Source organism: Myotis lucifugus, unplaced genomic scaffold, assembly GCF_000147115.1.
Source record: "Myotis lucifugus unplaced genomic scaffold, Myoluc2.0 scaffold_198, whole genome shotgun sequence".
In the NCBI taxonomy this organism is placed as follows: domain Eukaryota; kingdom Metazoa; phylum Chordata; class Mammalia; order Chiroptera; family Vespertilionidae; genus Myotis; species Myotis lucifugus.
The window spans coordinates 1,039,183-1,063,586 of NW_005871246.1; the positions used below are offsets into that span (position 1 = coordinate 1,039,183).

General features: G+C 51.3%; 1 protein-coding gene across 1 annotated transcript in view; it reads right to left on the reverse strand.

The window, feature by feature from the left end:
* Positions 1-476: 476 nt before the first annotated feature.
* CA5A (carbonic anhydrase 5A) overlaps positions 477-24,404 on the reverse strand; it is a 31,062-nt gene continuing 7,134 nt past the window's right edge. The window contains exons 3-7 of the mRNA XM_006097333.3: positions 11,277-11,395; positions 9,082-9,177; positions 8,866-8,928; positions 3,094-3,249; positions 477-717 (exon numbers count right to left, since the gene is read on the reverse strand). Coding sequence (XP_006097395.1) covers positions 574-717; positions 3,094-3,249; positions 8,866-8,928; positions 9,082-9,177; positions 11,277-11,395 — 578 coding nt within the window. The 3' untranslated portion in view covers positions 477-573. The remainder of the gene's footprint in view (positions 718-3,093; positions 3,250-8,865; positions 8,929-9,081; positions 9,178-11,276; positions 11,396-24,404) is intronic.

A 24,404-nucleotide genomic window follows, 5' to 3' on the forward strand; every position in this document is an offset into this window, starting at 1 on the left:
ATTGGTGGCTTTATAAGAGGAAGAGAGAGAGGAAAGGCCCTGTGAGATGGTGCCTCCTGCAAGCCACGGAGAGAGGTCTCACCAGGCCCCGGCAGTGTCGGCACCTCGACCTCGGACTTGCAGTCTCAGAACTGTGGGAAAATATATTTCTGATGTTTAACCCCTCAGTTTGGGGTCATTTATTATAGGAGCCCCGGGACACTGACACATCGAGACTCTGTTGCCTGGGAACTATGGGAGGCCATGAGTGTGGAGAAACAGAGGACACCACCTGGGGAGGGGGCAGCATGGAGCTGAGAGGGGGCTGGGCGGATGACGTCAGTCGGGGGCTTGCTCGGCCCCGTGAGGCTGCCGTGACCTGCTGCGAGTCCCATGAGATCCTCCGGGTCCCGGCTATCCATTCCCTTTCTTTGAAGTGATTTTCATTGCAGCTGAAAAGTACATTGACTAAAACAATGATCTCTGTCTTTCTTTTTAATGTCAGGGCTTGCATATGATCAGACCATGAGGCTTGGGAAACAATACTTCCTCTCTTTACAGTTAGTTCAGCCCATTGACTTGGACGTAATGAATTTAGGATCTGGTGCCCCCTTCAGTGGCCTGGAAGGATGCACGGAGCTTCCGGTTCATCAGGGGTTGAAGTGGGCGGTAGTTGTTCACCATCGTCTTCTCTTCTTCACCAAGTGCCGTGAACAGGAGCGTGCGAAACGCGGCCAGCTGGAACAGAGAGCCACCAGTCACCTGGGTGCAGGGACAGTGAACAGCTCCCAGGGCCTGTGTAGTCCCCTCCCACCGTGAATCAGGGATGGCCTGTGTGGCCAATACTACATGGCAGAGGTGACTCCTGAGCGATGCCAGGAAAGGCATTGCAGCTTCCACCGGGGTCTCTGGGGACGCCAGCTGCCATGTTGTGAGGACACTGACACAGCCCGTGGAGAGGCCCACGGGCGTGCATTCTTGCAGGCTACTCGTGTGAGCCACTTTGGGCATGAATCCTCCAGCCCCCGGTGAGATTTCCGAAAACTGCAGCCCCAGCTGACACCTGACTGCAACTCCATCAGAGATCCCGGGCAGAACCACCCCAAATTCTGGCCCACAGTAACTCTGAGAGATAATAAATGATTTTTTTTTAAATCACTAAGTTTTTGAGCTATTTGTTACGCAGCAATAGAGACCTAATGCATAACCTTTGATTTACTTTTCACTCAAGGAACTAAAAGATTATTTTTTATGTATCATCTCATTTGTTCTCAGAATATACTTATGAGCTCTGTGAAAATAACTCACATGTTTAATTAATGCAGAAGTGACATTTTATCTATACTTACTGAGCAAGACAGATCTGTGTGGTTGATGAAGCGCCCGTGGAGTTCTGTGGAGCGTGGTGCACACAGTCTCCCAGGCATTCAAGCTCACTGCACGGTTTTTTTACTTTCTCAGAAATGCAGCCTCTCTCCTCTCCTCCACTTGGCCATCTCTACCCACTGCCCCGGGGGTGCACACACACCTCCCACTTCCACTGGTCAGGGTAAGGGGCTTCTGATCTGTATTTTTGAATAACACCCAACCCTGTTTTCATTTCCCTGCAGACAGCAGTTTGCAGAGACTGATATCATTGTTTTTGCACCACCCTCTCCTTTCCTACCCCTCTCCCACCCTCGCCTGCTCCAAACCTGACCCAGAATGGGTGCTTATTACATGTTTGTTGAGTGACAGAGGGGTCTTGGTGACAGGGGTCATTCTTCCACCAAGGCCGTCCTGATGTCTGCAATAGTTCTGGTTTGGGGGTAGGATGGGTGATCTGCAGCCTGCATCTCAAAGTTCAGACTCGCAAGGCAAAGGGCATCATTCCGTGACTTTTAAATAAGAGAATATTTTCAGACGTGTGAGGCTGGAAGTACCTCTAAGAGTGCATCTAGAGCCCTCAGAAAAGGACAGTTGAACCAGAGCTGATAAATACTGCTGAGATTGATCAGCGGTGTCTGCCTGAGGCAGGGGTGGGACAGTGACACCGTGCTTGCTGTGTAGTTATCATCCCTAAATCTAAACTGCCCTCAGCAGACGGACTTTCTCCTGATTCTAGATTTCCAAAGAAAAAGATACTGCAACTTAAAAAATATATATGTAATATCTACTTATTTTAGAACCATAGAATATTTAGATAAGGAAAAGGAAGAAAATAAAAACCACTGCAGATCTATGACCCTGGGATAATGAGTAGTAACTTTTTGGTGTGTATCTATGTGATAAACCGGGGTATTGTTCAGTAAATATTCACTCCCTTCCTCTCTGCCCCACTGACTTTGGCCTTGCCATTGTGACTTGCTTTGGCCAACAGGATGGGAATGGGTGTGATGCCAGCAGAAACCTTAAGTGTGCATGTGTCGTTTGGCTTGTTTTGTCATTTACCATGAGAACCAGCCCTTGGTAGTCACTGGTCCAAGGAGCATGAGAGACACTGGGTCCAACCCAACCACTGACCACCTTCAGTGAAGCCCAGTCATCTACAACCTAAAATAGAGCCTCCCTAGCTGACCAGTGATTCTCTCTCATCATTGATGTTTCTCTCTCTCTCTCTCTCTCCCTCTCCCTTCTTCTCTGAAATCAATAAAAATATATTTAAAAAGAAAAGAAAATCAATAAACCCACAAGCAGAAAAAAAAAACAAATGTTTGTTATAAGCCACTGAGTTTTGGGGAGGTTTGTTACACAGCATTATTGTAGCAATAGCTGACTAATACAATCCTTCTGGAATTTTATCTCAGCATATATAGTTCTGTAGCTTACTGTTCTATCACCCAAACAGTGGAACAAACTAAAATTTTCTCTTCCTCTACCCTTTCCTCCCCCCACTCCATCTCTGTCTCTGTCTCCCTCACACACTAATATCTCAAGGTCAAAGAGTTGTGATTTCAGGAATCTCTGTTCAGTCTCAACAAGCTTGTACTTCAACTGGAACTTTCTTCTGGTGCAGGAACATCCAAAATGCACCAAAAGGTAAAACTCCACGATGCTCACTTACAATATCTTAGTGACACTGCCACACAATTTCGTCAACACAGTCCCACTACACCAGCTGCAGGCACAGCTCACCTGGTTCGCGGCCACTTCAATGGGCTTCTTCTGGATGATCCAGGTGACAGACTCGGTCAGTGGGGGAGTGGTGAGGGAGCCCGGGTAGGTCCAGTAATCCCGGCAGGTGGGCAGCAGGCAGGAGGGCTCGAAGGGGCCCATGGCCACCCGTGCATCCTGAGAGACAGAGGCCACAGGCCGCATCAGGCGGAGGTGGGAGGGGCAGAGGCTCAGGGAGGAAGGCAGCGGCTCTATCTTCCTCTCAGAGACGTGGCTTCGCATGGCTAGGAGGGAAGTGTGTTCCCCGAGATAAAGGCTGTGAGGCCGCGGTTGTCACATTTGGAAGCAGTGACAAGAACATATGACCCTTGTCGCAGAGCATGAATCCTCACCCAATGCTTATATATTTTCTTTTAAAGTTATCTATTTTCCCATGCCCAGGCTGTGAAAATATTATACTTTAAAAAATGTGGTAAAATAACATGCATAACATAAAATTTACCATTTTCACCATTTTTAAGTCCTGTGGCAGTAAGTGCACCAACACTGCTATGCAACCATCACCCCCATCCATCTCCCGGACTTTCTCATCTTCCCAAACTGGAACTCTTTCCCCATTAAACACTAACTCCCCGTTCCCCTCTCCCAGTCCCTGGCACCCACCATCCCACGTTCTGTCCCTAGGAACCTGACTCCTCTAGGGACCTTGTATGAGAGGAATAATCCTGCACTATTTGTCCTTTTGTTACTGGCTTATCTCACTCAGCAAAACGTCCTCAAGGTACATGCGTGTTGTAGCATGTGTCAGGATTCCCCCCTTTTTAAGACCGACTAGTACACCACACCGCGTTTATCCATTCATTCGACAGTGGACACTGGAGAGCTTCCACTCCTTGGCTATTGTGAGTAATGTTGCCATGAACATGAACATACCACTATCCCTTTAAGACCCGGCTTTCAACTATGTTGCATATTACCCAGAAATGGAAATGCCAGATCCTATGGGAATTCTAAGTTTAGTTTTGAGGAACTGTCACACTGTTTCCACAGTGGCTGCCCCTTAAGACAGCTGAACTTCTCTCTAAAGCAGCCGTCCCTGAGTGTCAGGGCCGCGGTGATGACATACACTCAGGAGGGCGCCCTGTGGGGAGCATATGCCAGAATTGTCCTTCTCACGGGGAACGGGCAGGATTGGTGGACGTGGACAGCTGTTCTCGACCACGGTGTCCCCAGATTTCTGCGTTGCTCCCACAAGGGACTCCCATCAGCATGTCCTGCTTGGGAGCCCCGTGTTCAGAACTCACAGTTTGCTCGCTTTCTGTGCTTTATAAAAGGATAAGGAGAAACCTGCCTCTCTGCATTCCAGGGGACACCGATGGGATGTCACGGTTGATCCATTCATTTATTCACTCACTCACAGCTTTGCATTCAGCACCCATGGTAAACCCAATGCTATCTTAGACTCTGGGGTACAAAACCACCCACCTTCATGGAGCTCACCCTTTACCAGAGGAAAGCAGGCAGTACCCCAAATAATAAGTAGATTTCTAGCATTTGCACAGTGATGGAGGAAAATAAAGTAGGGAGTGGGGGTGGAGGGTGGGTAAGAAGGATGGTCACTGGGAAGGTGACATTTGGGCAAAGACATGCAGGTTCCGGGGGTGGACACAGGCAGTGCCAAGGCCCTGAGGTAGGGTGCGGCTTGATGGGCTAGAGCAGTGGTTCTCAACCTTGGCTGCACATTAGAATCACCTGGGAATCTTTTTAAAATCCTGATTTCTGGGCCTCATCCTCCGGAAATTCTGTTTCTTTGTCATGGGGGGGTGGGGGGGCCACAACATTAGTAACAAAGAAAGAGAATTTCCGGAGGATGAGGCCCAGAAATCAGGATTTAAAACGACTCCAGGTGATGCTAATGTGCAGCCAAGGCTGAGAACCACTGGGCTAGAGCACAGCAAAGTGACCACGTGGCCGGAATGAGTAAATGACACACAAAGGCAGGAAAAAGAGACAGGGTGGGGTCCTACAGAGGGGGACACCCTGCTTCTGTCCGGCTGAGGCCACGGAGAAAATCTACCAGCAGAGGCAGGAGAAGGGGCGCTACCTGGACGCTGCTCAGCACGGCGCCTGGGGTGGAAAGAGGAGGGAGGGCCTCTGCCAGTGTCTGCCTCCGTGTAAGGCAGAGGCATCCGACAGGCTTTTGCTCGGAGAGGAAATGATCCCTCGGGTCCCTCGGGTTGACGGCCCAGGATGGTGGGCTCCACCCTCTATAAATCGAGTGAGACTGAGAGGTAGGGACAGGCCCGCACGCAACGTAGCACATCCGGCCTCAACACCGGGCTGGGCACGAGGGAGGATTTAAGCACGAAGCAGACACCCTCTCATTCCCAAAGAAGAAGGATTCTGCACATCGAATCCTTCCACCCAGCCTTCAAAGGCACAGGCACGGGGCCCGGACCACCTGGCTTGTACCCTGGTTGCTGGCATTCATTCATCAGAAGTGGAGAGATGTTGGGTAAGCTGCCCACAAGAAGGAAATTGGGCCCTGGCCAGTTTGTCTCAGTGGATAGAGCATCGGCCTGCAGACCAAAGGGTCGATTCCAGTCAAGGGCACATACGTCGGTTTCAGGCTCCTCCCCAGCCTGGGTCTTGGTTAGGGCTGTGCAGGAGGCAACCAATTGATGTGTTTCTCTCACATCGATATTTCTGTCTTTCCCTCTCAAAAATCAATGGAGCCCTAGCAGGTTTGGCTCAGTGGATAGAGCATCAGCCTGCGGACTGAATAATCCCAGAGTCGATTCCAGTCAAGGGCACGTACCTCGGTTGCAGGCTCCATCACCAGCATCCCTGGTCAGTGCGTGTGCGGGAGGCAACCAATTGATGTGTCTCTCTCACATTGATGTTTCTCTCTCTCCCTTCCACCCTCTCTAAATATCAATGGAAAAATATCCTTGGGTGAGGATTAAAAAAAAAAAAGGAAGTTGGTTCACACCAATGGGCGATTATGAGGCGCCTTGCGTGAGCAGGTGTTGTTCCACTGTGTGATTAATTATCTAGGAGTGTCTTCAGGGCAGCGTGATTGAAATGTAATTCACATAGCGTAGAACTCACTGCTGTAAAGTGCCCAGATCTGTGGCTTTTAGGATATTCACAGACAGAGATGTGCAACCACCATCACAGTCAAGTTAGAACATTTTCACCTCAAAAGAAAGAACCCCAGTGAACCCTGCGGCTGTCACCTCCCTCACCGCTCCACCCTGCCGCCCCTGCCACAGGCCCCATCTGCTTTCAGTCCACATGCATTTGCCTACATGGACATTTCCTACAAATGGAACCACACAACATGCGGACTTGTGTGTCCGGCTTCTCTCAGCTTAATACCGTCAAGGCCCCTCCCGGCTGCTGTGTGTTGGTTGGTGCTTCTCTCCTTTTCATGCCGAATGACATTCCATGGTTTGGTCTGCATAACTCTTGAAGGAAACAGGTCACAGAGGTCGTGGGACAAAAAGCAAAACGTACCAGTGGGTTTGTGGTGACAGATACATCCCCTCCTGCTCCCCTTGTCCAGCCCCAAAGGCTGCCAGGCACCTTCTGAGACCATTACCTTGAATTTTTAGAATCACCCTTTAAGGGGTATGTTTATGTTATTGATGAAGACAGTAAACAGATATAAGTGACTCTCCCAGAACCACCAGTTAGACAGTGGCCAGACCCAGATGCTGGGAGGCCTGTCCTAACCCCCTCGGGGCTGCAGGGTGGGTGTGAGGCAGCGGGTCACACGGAGGAGCAGCTGGTGGGCTGCTACCACCCACTGCCAGGTACCTGCCAATTACAATTTTGAGAGGACATCTGTGTATTTCTAGCGATGTCCTCGGGAGCTCTGTGTCCTGCCCCTCAAGCACACCAGGGTTCAGAAAGCTGTTCCCCCTCGGAGCCCCTAAAGCGAGCTAAGGCCCCTTCCCTCTGTGTCTGTCAGCCCCGCTGGCTAGAGGATTAGCTGGGAACACACGCGGGTTTGCACCAGCGTGCAGCATGAATACGGACAAGCCGGCTCCTGTGGTGGGTGCCCACTCAGAAGTCTTCCCGTTCTCTCTTCTAACATGCACATCCCATTTGGGAAAGAGGGAAGGTAGTGGACAAAGGAAGCTCCATTCGGTACAACATGGGAGAATAAAATGGGAGAAAAGGCAAAACCATAGGGTTTGGAACAAATCAGTGGTCGCCCAGGCTTGGGGGCAGGGGCATGACTGTGTGAGGGCCACAGGATGGGACGTGCCGGGCGGGAACGGTTTTGTGTGGGCCTGGCTGGGTGACTCCACTGATGTGTCAAGACCGATAGAATGTACACCACAGAGATGACTAGTAACACTGCAAAATTTAAAAAATCTGCCAGAACCCAGGACGGAGTGCAGACTGTGACAAATGACTGATGGACGACACCTCCCATCCCATGGAGCACGGCTCCTGCCCACCGGGGCTGGGCCTTTTACCTCTAAGAGTCTCTTATGCTTCAGGTGAGGAAACTGAGGCCCAGAGATGATCCTCAGGACCAGACTGAGCCCAGGCAGCGTCTCCTGTCACCGCACGTCAGACACCATTCCTCCCTGGTGGTTGGCCCAGGAGACCCTGAGTTAGCTCATGTGAGTGTGTGAATGGGGGGGGGGGGGGGGGGAGAACTCTCCAGAGGGAAACACCCCCTGAGCAAACAGGACCTCACAGCCAGCTCCTTTCTTTCCCACCGGGAGGCGGAGGCCACCCCATGTAGGCGGTGGATGCTGGTGGGGAAAACATCCCAGGTTTACTCTGGCCGGAGACCAGCGAGGAAGAGGATGCTCCGAGCACCTTGTCCTTGTGGAGTTCCTGAGCTGGCAGCCATGGCGGCGGGGGGTGGGGAGGGTGATCTGGGCTCGGTCCCACGAGGCCCACGCAGAGGCCCACATCAAGGGGAAGGCACCACACAGATCAAAGGGCCCCCGTGAGCCAGCCAAGGAAGGGCTGACCCCCAGCCTTCCTGTGGGCCGAGCTCACCATTGTTAAGACAGGTGGGAGCCCCATCCGTCCAAGGACCACGTTCAAGGACCACAGCGACTCCTTCCCTCTCAGAATGCTTTTGTTTGGTCCCGAACAAATAAACTGCATTTCTTTGGAATGTCCACTTCTCCATCAAAGTCCTGTCTTAGCCGATGTTGGAGAAAAGCGACATTGTTGGCCTTGTTATCTTTCAGAGTCGTGCTTAACGCGACAAGGTGTCCAAGGGGAGCTGAGCCAAGATGCGCTCTGCCTCCCACGCGTGGTGGGTTGTGGGGTTTTCCCTCTTCCCATGGTCTCCATGCTCTCAGGGATGGGTGGTCCTGTGTCCCCCCAGGAGTGTGCCAGGTGGCACTTGGGTAGGCACTCTTAAAGGTTAATAGTTAGTATTTATTTCCATCAGCTTTCAAACAGACGTTAGCATTAATGGATGTCATTGCTCGGGACAGGACCAGTGCAGGGCGACATGGCGAAAATCTTCAAGATGCTGCCTGAATGACTGAATTTGGGGGGAAACCCAAATCGAGTCCAACACCCCATTTATACTGAGAAGACAGGGGCCCCGGAACAGCAGTGACACAGTGACAGCAGAGCGTGGGCCAGCGCGCGACACACCTGGAGTCAGCCCCAGCGAGCTCCATTTCAGGATGGGACTCAGACTCCCTCGGCACGCGCACCAGCTGGCCGTCTTCCCCTTGCAAACGAGCCAGTGCCCTGCCCGGCCGTGCTTCTCCGAGGACGCTGACTCTGATATGTGCGGCTTACCTTATGCTTTATTTCCGGCAAGACGTCCACCAGCGTCTGCAGTGCCTCGTGGTGGGACCCCAGCTGCGCGGCACAGACACAACATGTTCATTCGAAAAGGCAGCGGGCAGGGCGGCAAGCGCACCTCATCCTGCGGGGACTGTTCAAACAGCAGCCCCGTGGCCGCACACCACTTCTTCACCAGGAGGGCGGCGCCCCAGCCCAGCGAGAGGTTACCTTTAAAAACACGCCTATGACAGCCAAGCCGTTCTCTCCCATTACAGCTTCTTTGTAGTTTGGGTATTTCACAGCATTCCAGTGAACTAAATGCAGCTGAAACACAGGAGGAAGAGGCCTTGTACCCATCACAATGCAGCAAGAAATGACACCGTTGCCCCCTGCTGTGTGGCAGACCTAGGTGTCCATTCAATGATTTTAATGAATTCAGCCTGAGCAGCCGGGGTAAGGAACGCGGGCGCCACCAGCATGCTCGGAGCCCCACGTGGCTGATAGAATCACAGACCGTAAGGGCCTTTGAGTTTTTGGTGGGAGAGAAAGAGGCTCGTTTTAACTTTATAAAATAGAAATGGGGGTTGGAGAGAGTGGGTTATTTGCTATTTTTCATATTTTTTTCAGATATCCTTGAAAGTGTTTGCCAGATCAAATGCAGGAGTCCCAAACTTTGAATTTCACATAAACAACAAATAATTTTAATGCCCCCAATATTGCATTTTTCTCTCCCTTTGTCGCCCTCGCTTGAACTTCCTGTGTCCTGATTTCACACCCTTCCTTCTGGCATCAGGACTGGCCAGATGACAAGGGTTTAAATCAGGGGTAGGGGACCGGCTTGGGAAACAGGCTTTCCTGGGTCACTGGCCAGCAGGAGGAACCCCTGGGCTGGCTCGGGGTTCTCTGTGATGGGAGTGCATGGTGCTGGCCATGCCAGGTCTGGCTCAGAACATGGATGGGGCCTGGGTGTCCTTACAGATTTCCTTCTACAGGAATGAGCTGTGGTGAGGTCTTTCTGAATGGAGACCCGAACCCCGAGGCAGCAAGCCCTCCCCAGGCGCTGCTGGATTCCAAGGCCCTGGGTCCTCTGCCGGGGTCCACGTGTGCTCCAGGTGGCACCTCACTCCCAAGTCCCCGTGTTCCCAGCCATGTGCACTGGGGACCATGGGGGTGGCGAGGCCTCCCATGCTTCTCTGTAGCTTACCTGGAACCCCCCACCTGCTGTCCTATTGCAATCTGCCAGAAACAGAGGCAGCTGGCCCACAGCCCTGACTGCAGCCTCCTGCCTTCAGAGACGCCACCTTTGGAGCTGGCTTTGCCCTCCACCGCCCACCGGAAACGGCACCTTACAGCATGCGTGGGTCCCATTGCTGATCTCGCCTCTATGCTAATAAATGACAACAAGCTCCTCTGTTAAAATACCTGTAAACATTAAAAACCGTGGTGCGGACCCACAGTTTGTGTTGTCAAATGAAAGGGAGCATGTTGCAAGCCGCTGCTCTTTCATTTTTGTCACGTTTGTAAACGTGTGTAATTATATCAATAGATGTAATCGCCTCTTTATAAACTGTCCCCAGAGATCCCGCCTGGGTGTGTGGTTACTGGTCATTTTTATTTGGGGGGCTGGCTGGACTCTAGTTCGATTTTAACTATAGTATTACTCCCATAACAATGGCAACAGAAAGTTGAAACAAAAACAGCTCGTAACTTGAAATGCATCCGAAAGGCAGGTGGTGGGTGGGTGGATAAAGGGATGGGTGGGTGGACAGACGTGTGATAAAGGGAACATGGCAAAACATTAATCTTAGAATCTTAGTGGCAGACTCACGGGTTCTCACTGTACAGTTCTTTCCATTTTTTGGTTTGTTGGAAAATTTTCATAATAAAATATTGGGGGAAATCTATACATTACCACTTATCACCCCATCATAACTACAAAACCCAGTTCCTAGCATTAATCTCTGCTCATTTTTTCCCTGACTCCCATTTTATCTTAATGTTTCAGAGGTCACTTTGTTTTAGGATGATCTCTATTGTAAAGATTTTCAGATTCTCGATAGGTGGCCTCACACCCTGAAGGACAGGAAGGTGCGAGTCGGAAGTGGACCAGCAAGCGCGGGGCTGAGGGAGAGGCTTAGAGCACAGATTGTTCCTGAGCCCCAGCTGCCTGGTTTTGGCAAGCTACCCAACCACTTAGAACTTCCGCGTCTTCTTCTGTTAAATGAAGGTGCTAAAAACACCCTCCCTTCAGGATGGTTGTGTGATTGAACGGGTGGGGTGGCCGACTGTTCTGGTTGGAGCACGGAGAGGCCCACATCCCAGGAAACCCTCCGTTTCTGGGCCACTGGGATGGATGGCCACCCTACAACGGGGCCCGGCACGTAGAAAGCGTCCACATGTGGGCCGCTCGGACATCTACACACCTCTGCCGGGTACACGTGGTCCTCCACCGTGTGCTCGGAGCCCCACTCGTTCACTGCTCCCCAGTGGAAGTGGAACTGCTTCAGGCGGTAGTGGTTTTCCAAGGGGCCACCGCTGATTCCTGAAAAATGAAACCCGTGTGTGTTAGTTTGTCTATTCTTTGGATTGTGGTATTGCTGTGACACTGTCTACGCTGAAGCCGCATGATTTCACGCTCGACTGATGTCTTGCTGAAATGACAAACTGGAAGGTGGGGCCCCAGGTCGGCCCACATCAAGCTCACAGTAATGATGCAGATTCCAGTGCTGCCACCAGGTGGCGGTAGGGCCTCAATCCCTCCCCGCAGCAATGAAGCAAAGAAAAACCATTTGAGATGTATGCCTGTCCTATTAGATTTCCAGGCTACCTTAACTAAGAAAAAAAAAATATGTCTCTTGAATGAAAAAAGGCTTAAATCCGATCACCAAATAATTTCATAAACTAATACGTTAAGAGCAAGATTTTAAACAAATTCTGAGCTACAACATGCTACCTTTTCTACCAGCTCTGGTCTTGATGCAGCTCTAGCTCAGTCTAGTCCCACTACTTGACCAGGTTTTATAGGAACACTCCTTTCTAAGTCACTCTAAATACCTGGCGGAGCCTCCCCAAGAGCTGTTAGCCTGATGCACTCGGGCTCAGACCTGAGCATCCGTCAAGGAGGAGTCTGGCTCTCAACTGTGGGATTGTGGGTGCCATCCAGGGGCTCAGGGTTAGGGCAGGGACTCCGCATTTTAACTGTCTCCTGGGTGGCTCCGATGTACATGGCTTTGCCTGCCCCTCACTGCACTTTGCTAATAGATTTCCATGAACAAATGCAGTGGTAACTGTTGGACATTTCACTTTTGGTTGAAGTGAGCTTGTGCTACTGGGGTGGGTGGGACAAGTCTGGAAGACATGGCAGAGCGGTGGAGTGAATTCCAGGGGCCTTGCTTGCATCAACCCCTCTACATGTCAAATACTACTGGCTAGTGGCGTTTTCTGTTTGGTCTTTACCATAAAAAGTATTTGTAGCAGGAAACACTGAACTATAAACAAGAAAACACGTTCAGCTCATGATTCTGCTCCCAATCGAGTTGTAAAGCTTCCCGCCATCTTTCTTGACTCCAGATGAGGGTGTTGGTCAAGGTCATTAGGGTCTCGTCCAATCATAAAGCTCTATGGTTCATGAGGTAATCTTCTACTCTCCTTAACACACTCACACACACAAATTACATCCCTGATTTTAAAAACAGGCAGAAATATCTCTTTCTCTCCCAAGTATATAAGAACATTTTATCCCTGGCCAGGTGGCTCAGTTGCCTGGAGTATCTTCCTGTTCATCAAAAGGTTGTGGGTTCAATTCCCAGTCAGGGCGCATATCTAGGTTGTGAATTAGATCGCCAGCCGGGGTGTTTCCAGGAGGCAACTGATCTCTCTTTCTCTCTCTCCCCTCCCCCCTTTTCTCCCTCAAATCAATAAAACATATCCTTGGGTGAGATAAAGAAAAACAAGACCCCACATTTCAAATCATAAAGTCTGAATCCATTAGTGACCAAGAGAACTGTGACGTGAAGGAGGAGAGCCTCTGAGGTGGTTCAAACTGCAAGGCTTTAATGGAGATGTTCGCGGTTAGAAATACAAGAGGGGTGATTGTTTTCCTTCGAGGGGGTGAGGATGCTCGCGCAGACTGGCCTTTGTAGTTTTATGTTGCATTTTAATTTATGGTGAGTAGTTAAATAGGTTGTGAGAAATCCCTGAGGTGCAGCAATTGGAGCTAGGATTCGAACCCAGCCTGATGCCAAAATGTGCGCCTTTCCCCTTTTTTTCTTCAAAGTACAAAATGTAATCTAAGGAGTTACAGAACCATGAAGGCACGCAGAAGTCATCTTTGTGCACTTCTGCCTGGTGCCTTGTATCTGTGCTGGAAAGGGAGTTTGTAGCATTGGGCAGCCGGAGACCACATGCAACCAAAGTACATAGCTTAGTGACCGAGAGGTGAGCCTGTCACCTGACCAAACGTCCTCCAGGAGGTACCCTGGGACTGAGAGACCGAGACTGGCCATGTGCTCGCGCACGCAGAAGGTAACCACGGGGATACAACGCACATCTGTATCATCTTTTCCAGAACATAAGTGCAGAAGGCAGGAATGATGGGTGTTTCAGCTAAGGAACAAATTGAATGGGACACAAACTGGTGAACAGTTAGAAGGCTATGAGCTAAGTACCATCCACTTGATTCCCAGGACTGGGGCCATTTCATCCTGCTCATCATTGTATTCTCAGCACTTAGTCCAGGATACATCCATTGGAGGCACCTGGTGGGTGAATGAATGGGATTACTCAGCTCATTGATTGGTTCAGTCAGTCACTCAGTAAGCAGATCAGTGTATTACAGCAGAATTCAGCCTTTCCCATGGTAGCTTGGGAACTGCCTAAGATTCCTAGGGAATTCCACCAAACACTATAATTATTTCAAGAGCTGGATTTGCAGCTTAGCTCTAACTTGCTGTGTGACCTTGAGCAAGTTGCTCAGCCTTTCTGAGCCCAGCCTCCCCACCTGTGAAATGAGGAGTGTTGGCAGGATAAATGGAGATAATGGCAGGGAGATCACTTTGTAAAGTGTTGTCAGACGACAATGATGATGATGCCGGTGACTAAATGTCATGTAACCTTTCAGGGACGCAGCTCCTTCATCTATTAAAAAAGAAGTACTACCTACATGGTTCTTGTGGTCCCTTCCAGCTCAAGCATCTTAGACTGCTACGTAGGTCCATAGGTGAGGTCTCCAAAAAGAAAGATACCAACTGCATGAGGCATACATTCACCGCTAGCTGGAAGTCTGCCAGATCCCCGCCAAAAATAACCTTTAGCAAAGTCACTCCCCGCTGTTGCCGGCCACAGAGAGCCAGAACCAGAGACCGCTGGGATGGGCGGGGACCGTGAGCACAGAGCGTGGCTCCTTCCTCTGTAAGGTGAGGAGGTGCAGGGGTCAGGAGACTTTCCCAAGTTCACACCCTGAGCAGGACTGGAGCCCATGACCACACTCCACTCCCACATCAAACTGCCCCCAGGACCCTTGACCGAAGCAGCCTCCCACCAGTCAGACTCCCGCCTGTCTGCCCCTGCTCTTCTTTGCTTTATTGCTGCGGGCAGCCCGAACATAAATGGAAGTCTGTTCTTTGAAATCCCGGGGCTCTCCCACTGCAGGGAAGAATGTCCCTTTTCAGTGGGGCCTCCAGAGTATAGGTCTCCTCCCGTTCAAGCTGATTCTGGTCATTTGTACATGAACCAGGGACTTGCTGGAAACCTGGGCTGGGACCAAGCAAAGCCAGAACCAACACCCCAAAAGCCTGCTGCCCCTCGCTAGCCTGTCATGTGCAAATGTAAATAAGGAGATAAGCTTTTCTAGGAGGGTAGCGAGGAGGAAGAGGTCTGGGGCGGGCAGGCGGGGCTAGGCTGTAACATGGGATGGGCTGGAGCGCCCCCATGTGGCCGATGGGTGGAGACACACCGGGATCTGCCATTTTGAGGGTTGCAGCCTCACTCTTTCAAATGCATTTCCGAAGAGAAAAAGAGGGCGTCATAAAGCCCGTTATCAGGAACGTCAGCAGACATGGACCACAGAGAAGAATCTCACTGTAATAATGTCTCTTAACTTAGACCCGACCCGCAAAGACAGCCCACTAGCAAAGTGCCTGTGTATTTATTTAAAAACTGGGAAATCGTATTTTGTCTCCCTTTCTGTGGGAGCAGGGTCTGGAGTCAGATGCCCGCACCATCTCTTCCAAGCTGAGTGATCTTGGTCCAGTTACTGAATTGCTCCCAGCCTCAGTTTCCCCATCTGTAATATGGGGATGACCCTAGTGCTTACTCGGAGGACACTGCAAGAATTAAGTGATGCAGTAAATACAAAGGTCTTAGCACGATGCCTGGCAATTTGGAAGCGCTCAAAGACAAAACCCAGCAGCCATCGACATGTCTCTGTCTGGGATGAAATAGCCGATTAAAGAGGAAAGGCTCTCACTGCTCAGCGTCTCCTGTGTCCTGGGTGCTGTGCGGGCAGCGTCCGCAGCTTGTGTACCGTCAGCACCTGAGGGGCAGTGAGTGCATGCTGGAAGCTACCACCTAACAAGCCGGCATTTATCGAGCACCTGCTACTGCTGGGCATTGTGCAAAGCGCTTCAGGTTCCCCCAGGGAAAGTGGGACCTCCTCGCAGCAGGTACTAGTAGCTCATTTTTAAGATGAGGAAACTGACTCGGGAGTTAAGGCACCTGCCCCAGGTCACCCAGTGACCTCACCCCAGGCCTGCTTGAAGGTTCAGACCATCAGCTCGAGTAGCAGGATTCAAGCCAAACTCTGCGGTTTTTCTGGCCAGGAAAGTTAGGAGCCCGATTTCAGATTGCAGCCCTGGGTTTTAAAAATCTCAGCATGACTTTTCTTAGTGACAACACTGTGTCAAAAAGTATCCCTTCAATAAAACATTTTAAAAAGGCAAGCCCAGCCCTGACCAGTTTGGCTCAGTGGATAGAGCGTCGGCCTGCGGACTCAAGGGTTCCAGGTTCGATTGCCGTCAAGGGCATGTACCTTGGTTTCGGGCACATACCCAATGGGGAGTGTGCAGGAGGCAGCTGGTCAATGTTTCTCTCTCATCGATGTTTCTCTCTATCCCTCTCCCTTCCTCTCTGTAAAAGTCAATAAAATATATTTTTTTTTAAAAAAAGGCAAGTCCAGTACAGAAAGGGGCCTTTAGCTTGCCAGCCCCCAGGCCCCAGGCTCTGCCATCGACAGGGTCTGTCCACAGAGAGGAGGCTGTGCATCACCGCAGACTTCTCCATGAGCAGGTGCTGTATCCGCGACTGCCAGACCCTTCAAACCCCCCGAAGACAGATGACGTTGGAGGATGATCCCTGCTGCCCTTGGCTGGTCCCAGACACGACCGTCTCTGTGCTTACAACAGCGGCAGTTAGTAGCCACCTATTTGTAGGTCGGTGGTTTTCCTAGGATGAGCAGGCTTTTGCTGGGCACGGCTGTTTTAAGGCTTAAAATAAATGAAGAGACGTTTGAGATATTCAAATTGGTCAAAACGGCAACTAACACGACATCACCGAGGAGCAGCCGGTCCTTGGTGCCACTCTGGGGTTTAACCAATATTCTGAAGCTGTAAAGTTCAAGGTCAAAGGTTTTCCGTGTGTTCTCCAGACCAGGAAGCTCTCTGTAACGCCCCCCCAACCCGCCCCCCCCCCAGGCAAGTGGGAGCCACAGCAGGCACCAGCACACTGTCAGTGTGGGGGTCACAACCCAACCCCAGAACCCCGGAATGAGGGAATCCAGATCACTCCCTGGGAGTTAAACTCGGAGATCATCACCTATCGGCTCCGGTTTTAAAGTCATACAAACTTGAGCTCACAGCCGGTTTCACACAGTGCAGCTCTGCGTGGGTTGTTTTCTCTTTCTGTGTCTCAGATTTGGCACTTTTAAAAGATAATGACACTAGCCCTAGCTGGTTTGGCTCAGTGGATAGAGCGTCGGCCTGTGGACTCAAGGGTCCCAGGTTCGATTTTGGTCAGGGGCACATGCCCAGGTTGCGGGCTCGGTCCCCAGCAGGGGGCGTGCAGGAGGCAGCTGATCAATGATTCCCTGTCATCATTGATGTTTCTGTCTCTCTCTTCCTCTCCTTCTCTGAAATCAATAAAAAATATATTTAAAAAAAGAAAAAGATAATGACACTAGTTCATCAGAACATCGGAGGAACTAATACAGTGATGCTGACAAAACACTCCCCAGCACAGCCCCCAACACCATCAGGTCTCAACTGGAGGCAGCACTTCCTGTTATTATTACTGGTATTATTGTTCTTATTAAAATGCTTATCACCATTATCATCAAAGCAGAGATTTTCAGTCACCTGAAACAGCCACTGTTTCTCCCAAGATAGGACCTTCCCATAAAGACACTGAAGAATAAACATTATCTTAAGAGATTGTCTTTTAGAAGGGGCTCAGCCCTAACCGGTTTGGCTCAGTGGATAGAGCGTCAGCCTGCGGACTCAAGGGTCCCAGGTTCGATTCCGGTCAAGGGCATGTACCTTGGTTGCAGGCACATCCCCAGTAGGGAGTGTGCAGGAGGCAGTTGATTGATGTTTCTCTCTCATTGATGTTTCTAACACTCTATCCCTCTCCCTTTCGCTCTTTAAAAAATCAATAAAATATATTTTTTAAAAATAGAAGGGGCTCAGTCAGCCACAGATGCATAAAAGAGGAAAAATCATTCATTCATTCATTCAACAAATATTCACTGAGCTCCTACAGTGTGCCACAGCCTATGCTGAGTACTGGGGAATCTCCAGAGGATTATACAGATGTCATCCTGACCCCCGGGAGCTGGGAATCCAGAGAGGCAGGCAGACAGCTAACGAGGATGAGCAGGTCTGCGTGTTGTGACCGGCACGGATTCAGTGCTTTGGGGGGACCTAAACTGGAGGGAGAGGGAGTAGGCCACCAGGATGGCACAGATGGATGGTTGGAGTGTCCGGGGAGGAGGGAGCAGTGCAAATGGGGTGGGGTGCAAAGGGGTAGGTGCTGGCAGTGGCTAAGTAGGGGAGCCTTCACCACAGACTTTGAATGTTCTGGTCTTTAAAAATGGATGCATCATGCAAGATTTGCTCCAGTTTGATTCCTCAACTCCCGGCCTGACTCTAACCTCAGCACGGGTAGGCGTGCGGGAGAAACCACCTTTCATGTGGGCTGGGCGTCCACCACCCTGGAGCAGAGGAACCCGAGCACAGCTGGGTGCCGGAGGCTGTGTGCCCTTGCCATTGACCTTGTTTTCGATCACATTATGAGCCCTGAAGAACGACAGTCTCTGCGGTTGGCTCTCCTGAGTGTCACAGGAATCTACTCAGCATCTCCTTCAGAAAGGCCTTGAATTCACCTTCCAAGGCCTCCACCGGGGCTCCTTTCAAAGCTCTTTCTTGCCCCTTTCCATTCTCACCCACCATCTCCTTCCCGTCCTCTCCCCAGCCACACACAGCCCTCCTTCTCCCCCACTCCTCCCCCTCCTCCTCCTCCTCCTCCTCCCCCTCCTCCTTCTCCTCCTCCTCCTCTTTCCAACATGCCACACACAACCACGGGTTCTCTGCCTTTCAGAGCCCTGGGAAGCCCAGCGGCCCACTCAGCTCTGCACCAGCCTTGCAGGCGTGGTTGCTAGGCCCTCCGGCTGCGGCTCTCCCTGAGGGCAGCAGGTGCCACGCCTGTGGCCTGAGCAGGGACTTGGGAGGATTCGGGACCCACAGATATGTCTTCCTCGAAGGGACTGGGGGGTGGGGAATGGCAGCACTCACATTCTCCCCTCTCCATCCAGGACTTGGTTTATCTTTCACTTTACCTTTCCACGTATTTCCTCACTTGAGAGCTTGTGAGCAAGGACGCCTCTGGGAGGGTTCTGTGACTCAGCGCATTTCCACCCACAGTGAGTGCTTAGTAAGGACTTGCCAAGAGAAAGCGGCCTGCGCTGCTGTAATGCAGGGTTACAGTTGTAACCTCTGATACGGAACAAGTACGTTTGATTCCTGGGTGCTTCTGTGGCAGCACCAGGGAACAGCTGCGTGCCTAGTGATGGAGACGGAGAGCAGGCTCGGGACCACGTGGGCCACGTGGGCGTTAACAGCATGACAGGGTTTCAGAGGGTCCTCAGAGGATCGCCCATTTCCCAGGCGATTCCTGCTCAGTGGAGCACTGTTGGCACCAGCCGGGGTGCAGACTCGCCACATCCCTCTTCAGCCTCGCCCGCACTCCAGATGTGGGGGAGCTGGGAGGACGGTGTGATCAGAGTGTGGAAGAATGCCAGGGAAGAGGAAATGACGAGTGCAGGGAGCAGTGGGGGAGGGGAGGCGAGAGGGTGGGAGAGCGGGAGGAGGAAGCGACCATCACAGGGACTGGCTGCAGGGGGTTGGGAGTGCCGTGGACTCGTGGGTCCCAGAGGGCAGAGCGTTTTCCTAGGTGGGAATTATTATTCCCGTGGGTGGAGAATCACACTTCCCCCAACCTCCAAAAGGACCCATATCCAGGACCAGTAGGTAAGTAAGGTAGCAGATAAAATACATCTTCATTTTTAAATGACGATGGAAAGTATATGGTTTTAGGAACCAGACTGCCAATTTCCACATTTGCAGGGAAAAATAACTGCCCCCCGGATGAGTGAGATAATCACAGTCTTTCATCCCAGGCAAAGGTGTCGTCTTCTGACCTGCAGCCACAGGCCCCTTCCTGACAGCACGGCTTTCCCTCCCCTCCAGGACCCCCTCCCCTCTGCATAATCTTAGGACCACTAGCTCATGCCTCACTGCAGGCGCCCAGCCAGCGGAGGGGTCCCTGGGAATTGGGTCCTGCATGGAGAGATGGCAAAGCAGTTCTTGCTGCTGAGTGCCAGACCCCTCTCCAGGCCCCACCTGCCTGTCCGGGGGAGCCCCAGATGCTCCCGGCAGCCCCCTTGTGGCTACACCTGAAGACTCCACCTAATGGAAGTGAAGTCTGCAAACGTGGAAATCACATGGGTGTGCAGGTCACACGTTCACTCCAGGAGCAAGCACACGCTCACCACCTGCGTGTGCGCCAGCCGCTGATTCTGCAATGGTGAACGAGGGCCAGCCGGGATCACTTGGCAGCGGGGACAGGTATCAATTGTCGTCTAGAGGACAAAGGCTGTGATTGGCCCCACTTTAGAAATGACTTAAGATTCACTTCCATGTCAAAAGGATGTTAGGCTGTGGCTTCAGTGCCTGTTGCCTTCGCTGCCGATTACTGTCCTTGCGAGTGAGTGACCTTTCAGGAAGGCTGCTTGCAAGTCCCGGTGGAGCCTCCAGGCTCGAGGTTTCCGTTTGCCCTCCATCTGCCCACTGGTGATGCAAACACAGAGGCCTCGGTGGTCAGAGAGCCAGACTCCGCCTGGGGCAGCTCCTCTGCCTTCTCCGTGCTCCCTCTAGTGGCAGACAGTAAACGAGCACACAGCCAGGCCTTGCTTGACCATCTCATTTGGAAGGCACCACAGTAGGCCAAGCTATCCCTGACCAAGTGCTTGATTCTCGGCCATGGAGCTAAGCGCGTCACACGGATCCTCTTCTACTCTTCCCACAGCCAACGGAGTCAGAGCTTCAGTTCACAGAGGAGACCGAGGGTCAGAGAGGGTAGGTGACATGTTCACGCCACCCAGATGGTAAGCGGAGGAACTCGGCCTCACACCCTGTATTTTTTCAACTTGAGAGTGAGCCCCTCAACCCCATGCTGTCACCCCACCCTTGAAGAGTAGGATGAGGTGCCAATTGGGTGCTGGAGGGGCAGCCCAGGACCCTGTCCCCCCAAAGAAGACGGACCTGGCAAGGAAGACAGAGGCATGGAAGCCATCTGCTGCTCTACTCGCTCCCCTCAGCTAAGGGTGGGATGGGGGACAGCAGGGCCTCTAGCGTCCTGGAGTCAGGCCCCGCACTGTCAGCAAGAACAGATGCACCGGCTTTTTCATGTGGTGGGAGGGAGGGAGGAGGTTTTGGAAACAGCCCTGGGTTTGACTATTGGATGTGGGTATCCTCTTCCAATAAGTGGAAATATTTACCTCTCTTGGGATTTGTGAGAATTAAATGCCTAGACAACTGTTCCCCGATTAGCACGTTGAGTGGTCACAGCCAAGCAACAGGGTCTGCTCAGCAGGGGTCTACCCCCGGCCTTGGAACCTGGACCTCGGATACATTTTCTGCACTAAACATGCCCATCAGGTGGAACCGGCGCTGTCACTCATCACGCGAAGGATCGCGGCGCTGGCTCAAGGGGTCTTCTTTCATGTGTGAGGCGCTTAATGGGTTTGACGGCAGGGGTCTCTCCCCCTTCCTGTAAAGTCCTTCATGGCTCCACCAGCCCCTTCGTCCTGGGCCTCAGCACCACTCACATTCCTTGGAAGGAGCCCCTGCCTCCACCTCTGTTATTCACCCTCGCTGGCTGGCGTTCCTCTCCGAGCACTTGTGTCCCTCACCCGCTGGAAGCACTGCTGGAACCTTCCACGCTGACGGAAAATGTCCTTGGCCTCCCAGTTGTGTTTCGCTTTGAGTTTTTGGCTCCCGCCTGTTGGTGTTACCCAACCTAAGGGATCACATTTTATGCAGAATTACTCTACCCCGAGCGCCTTCTCCACTCACTTCCTCCCTTGCTCGTGGAGCACTTCCTTTTAGTACATCCAGGGTTTGTCCTTTTAGTACATCCAGGGTTTGTTCTCTTTTAATTGTGGGAGAATCTCATTAATCTTCATTTCTTGCTACAAAAATTTTTTTTTTTTTTTTTTTTTTTTTTTAGTACTTCTCGTCTTTCAGCTGTGTTTTCCATTTCCTTTCCTCCCACGGCTCCCGATATCCAATAGAGGTGAACGGAGAAGACAGATCATCTGAAAAGGTGGGGGCTAGAGGCTGGAAAGGGAGCTATAGAGATGGGTGTGGGAGCCTGGGAAATTGAGTAGGAAAGAAAGAAGAGGGAAACTGGGTTTTGGAGAAAATAACAAGTAAAGTAAAACCAGATTGGCCTGTGTGGACATGAGCCACAGGGGGAATTATCCAACTAATTTATGTGGCCGGGGAGAGAGACCCAGATAATTCTTTCGGTCTGTGGCAGGGTGGGGTCCCTTTGAACCAGATTGAGAAGGTGGTGGAGGAGCCAAAATGTGGGGGTCACGGCCAGGTCAATGTAGAGGCCTGGCTGCAATAATGGGTGCAAAAGCCTTGGGCTTTGAGAGCAATGAGGAAAAGGGGTGAGCCAAGGTCAGCTCAGGGTCAAGAGCAAGGATGTCAGGCCCAGTGGAGACAGCACTGCGCCTCTCCAGCCTCACCTCACTTCTGGGAAAGCACCCCTGTGGTCCTCCACTCTGACCTCACCTTGCTCCAAGGCAGCCAATCACAGAGAATCACAGAGTCACTGTGATTGGTTTACCCAAAATGAGTGACAGAAGCACGGCCATGGCAACCAGCCCTGAGGCTGATGCTGCTGTTGCTGGGACAGAGACATGGGCTGTCCCTTTGTGCTGCTCTTTTGGGAGGGTCTATAGGGCCACCATCCTTGCCCCATTCCAGGGGAAATGGAACCCACTAGGGGAAAGCAGAGCTGAGAGGGGAATTTAAGCCAATAAGTTTTCCTCTTCTTTGCTTAAGCCAGTTTGAGTTGAGTTTCTGCCACATGCAACACAAAGGAAGTCTTAACCAATACAATGAATGCCGTGCAAAAATGAGAGCAAAAATAAGATCTGAGGCAGCAGGGACTGAAGAGAAGAAAGAACAAGAGAGTGACGTGTGGGACAAGCTCATACCGGCTCCTGGGAACTGTGTGCGTCTCTTTCTAAATCATGTCAATGACTTTGCACTGGAGCTTGAAATAGGCGGGCAGTGCAGGAGTATTTACACCACGGGAAGTGGCAAACACTACAAATTATGGCTTCTTGTCTCCCCCATCTCCATCCCACAACCCACACCCCAGCAGGCCAGTTGCTAAACATTTACCAGGACTCCATATACAGTGGGGCCTTGACTTACGAGTGTCCCAACTAACGAGTTTTTAGAGATACGAGCCGTCTCTAGGCCGATTTTTTTGCTTTGAGTTGCGAGCTAAAATTCGGGTTATGAGCCAGCTTCAGATACCCCACCACTAGTTGGCGCAGCGAACATCACAGTGAACGCCACATCAGCCCAGCATCACGTGTCTCACTCGTTCACTTTAAGATTTGACTACGAGTAATTTGAGTTACGAGCTCCGTCACAGAACGAATTAAACTCGTAAGTCAAGGCCCCACTGTACTCAGAAGGGCCAGGTTTACGTGGGCCTGGCTTCCCAGACAGGTCTGAGAGTCTTAAAGCATGATGCTCTTACTAATAATCTCTCTGGGTTAAGTTAAACAGATCATTGCACAGACCCAGCCTACAGCTGAATTACATTTGAGCAAAGATTAAAAGGACTGAAACTGGTGATTCTCCAGCTGCCTCCCTTCTATTTCTTCTCTCTTAATCTAGTCACTTTTTGTTTGTTTACTTGTATTAGGACTCTTGAAAATAAGTGACTGAAAGATCAATCAAACTGACTGAGGCAAAAAAGAGATTGAATAGTCCAGCAGCTGGTTTGGCTCCAGGCAGATCTGCAGTTAGAGGCTCTGACAATGGCCTCCGGCCTCAATTGTTATCCATCTCTTGACTTTGCTCTGCCATGAAGACTCACAGATGCAGCCTGACAGCTGGCCTCAGCACAACCTTAGCAGAAAGAGAGGTTCTTTTTTTAACATTTCCAAGAAAAACTCTTTGGCTCTCATTGGCTTGGCTTGAGTCACATGCCCACCCCTGAACCAATCACTGAAGTCAGAGAAAGGGTAGCTGGGACTGGCCACGCCCACTCCTATGATTCAAGCTTTGGGTAAAAATTCAAGACACTGCTGAAACCGGTTTGGCTCAGTGGATAGAGTGTCGGCCTGCGGACTGAAAGGTCCCAGGTTCGATTCCGGTCAAGGGCATGTACCTGGGTTGCGGGCACAGCCCCAGTAGGAGATGTGCAGGAGGCAGCTGATCGATGTTTCTCTCTCATCGATGTTTCTAACTATCTCTCTCCCTTCCTCTCTGTAAAAAATCAATAAAATATATTTAAAAAAAAAATTCAAGACACTGAAATTCCTGACCAAAAAGAGGCCTTGACTTGTGATTCTGGGGATGATTGTCACCTGTAATAGTCTAGTTTCCCAGCCTAAACTCTGACCCTGAACTCCCCTGGGACACAGGAGCAACTAGGCTCCAAGGCACCCATGCTGTGAGACACCCAAATAAAAATATAATATAAGCCATCAGGGCCTTGGAACACCGAGGAGATTCCCTGTTCCACCTGTCAGGAGGGTCTGGGTGTGGGCGTCTTCTTGCTGGTAGGTGAGAGACAGGAGCGCAGGCTGACCTCACTGCCCCTGGCCCTCCCGCTGGGGTGAGCACGCTGGACACGGCTTGGCTGGGCTTGAGCCAGGAGCCCACCTGGACCCTGAGCTGGCTGCTGGCTCTCCTGGGGACTGACAGGACCACATTCCTCCCGTGTGCTAGCCCTTTCCTCCCCTGCGT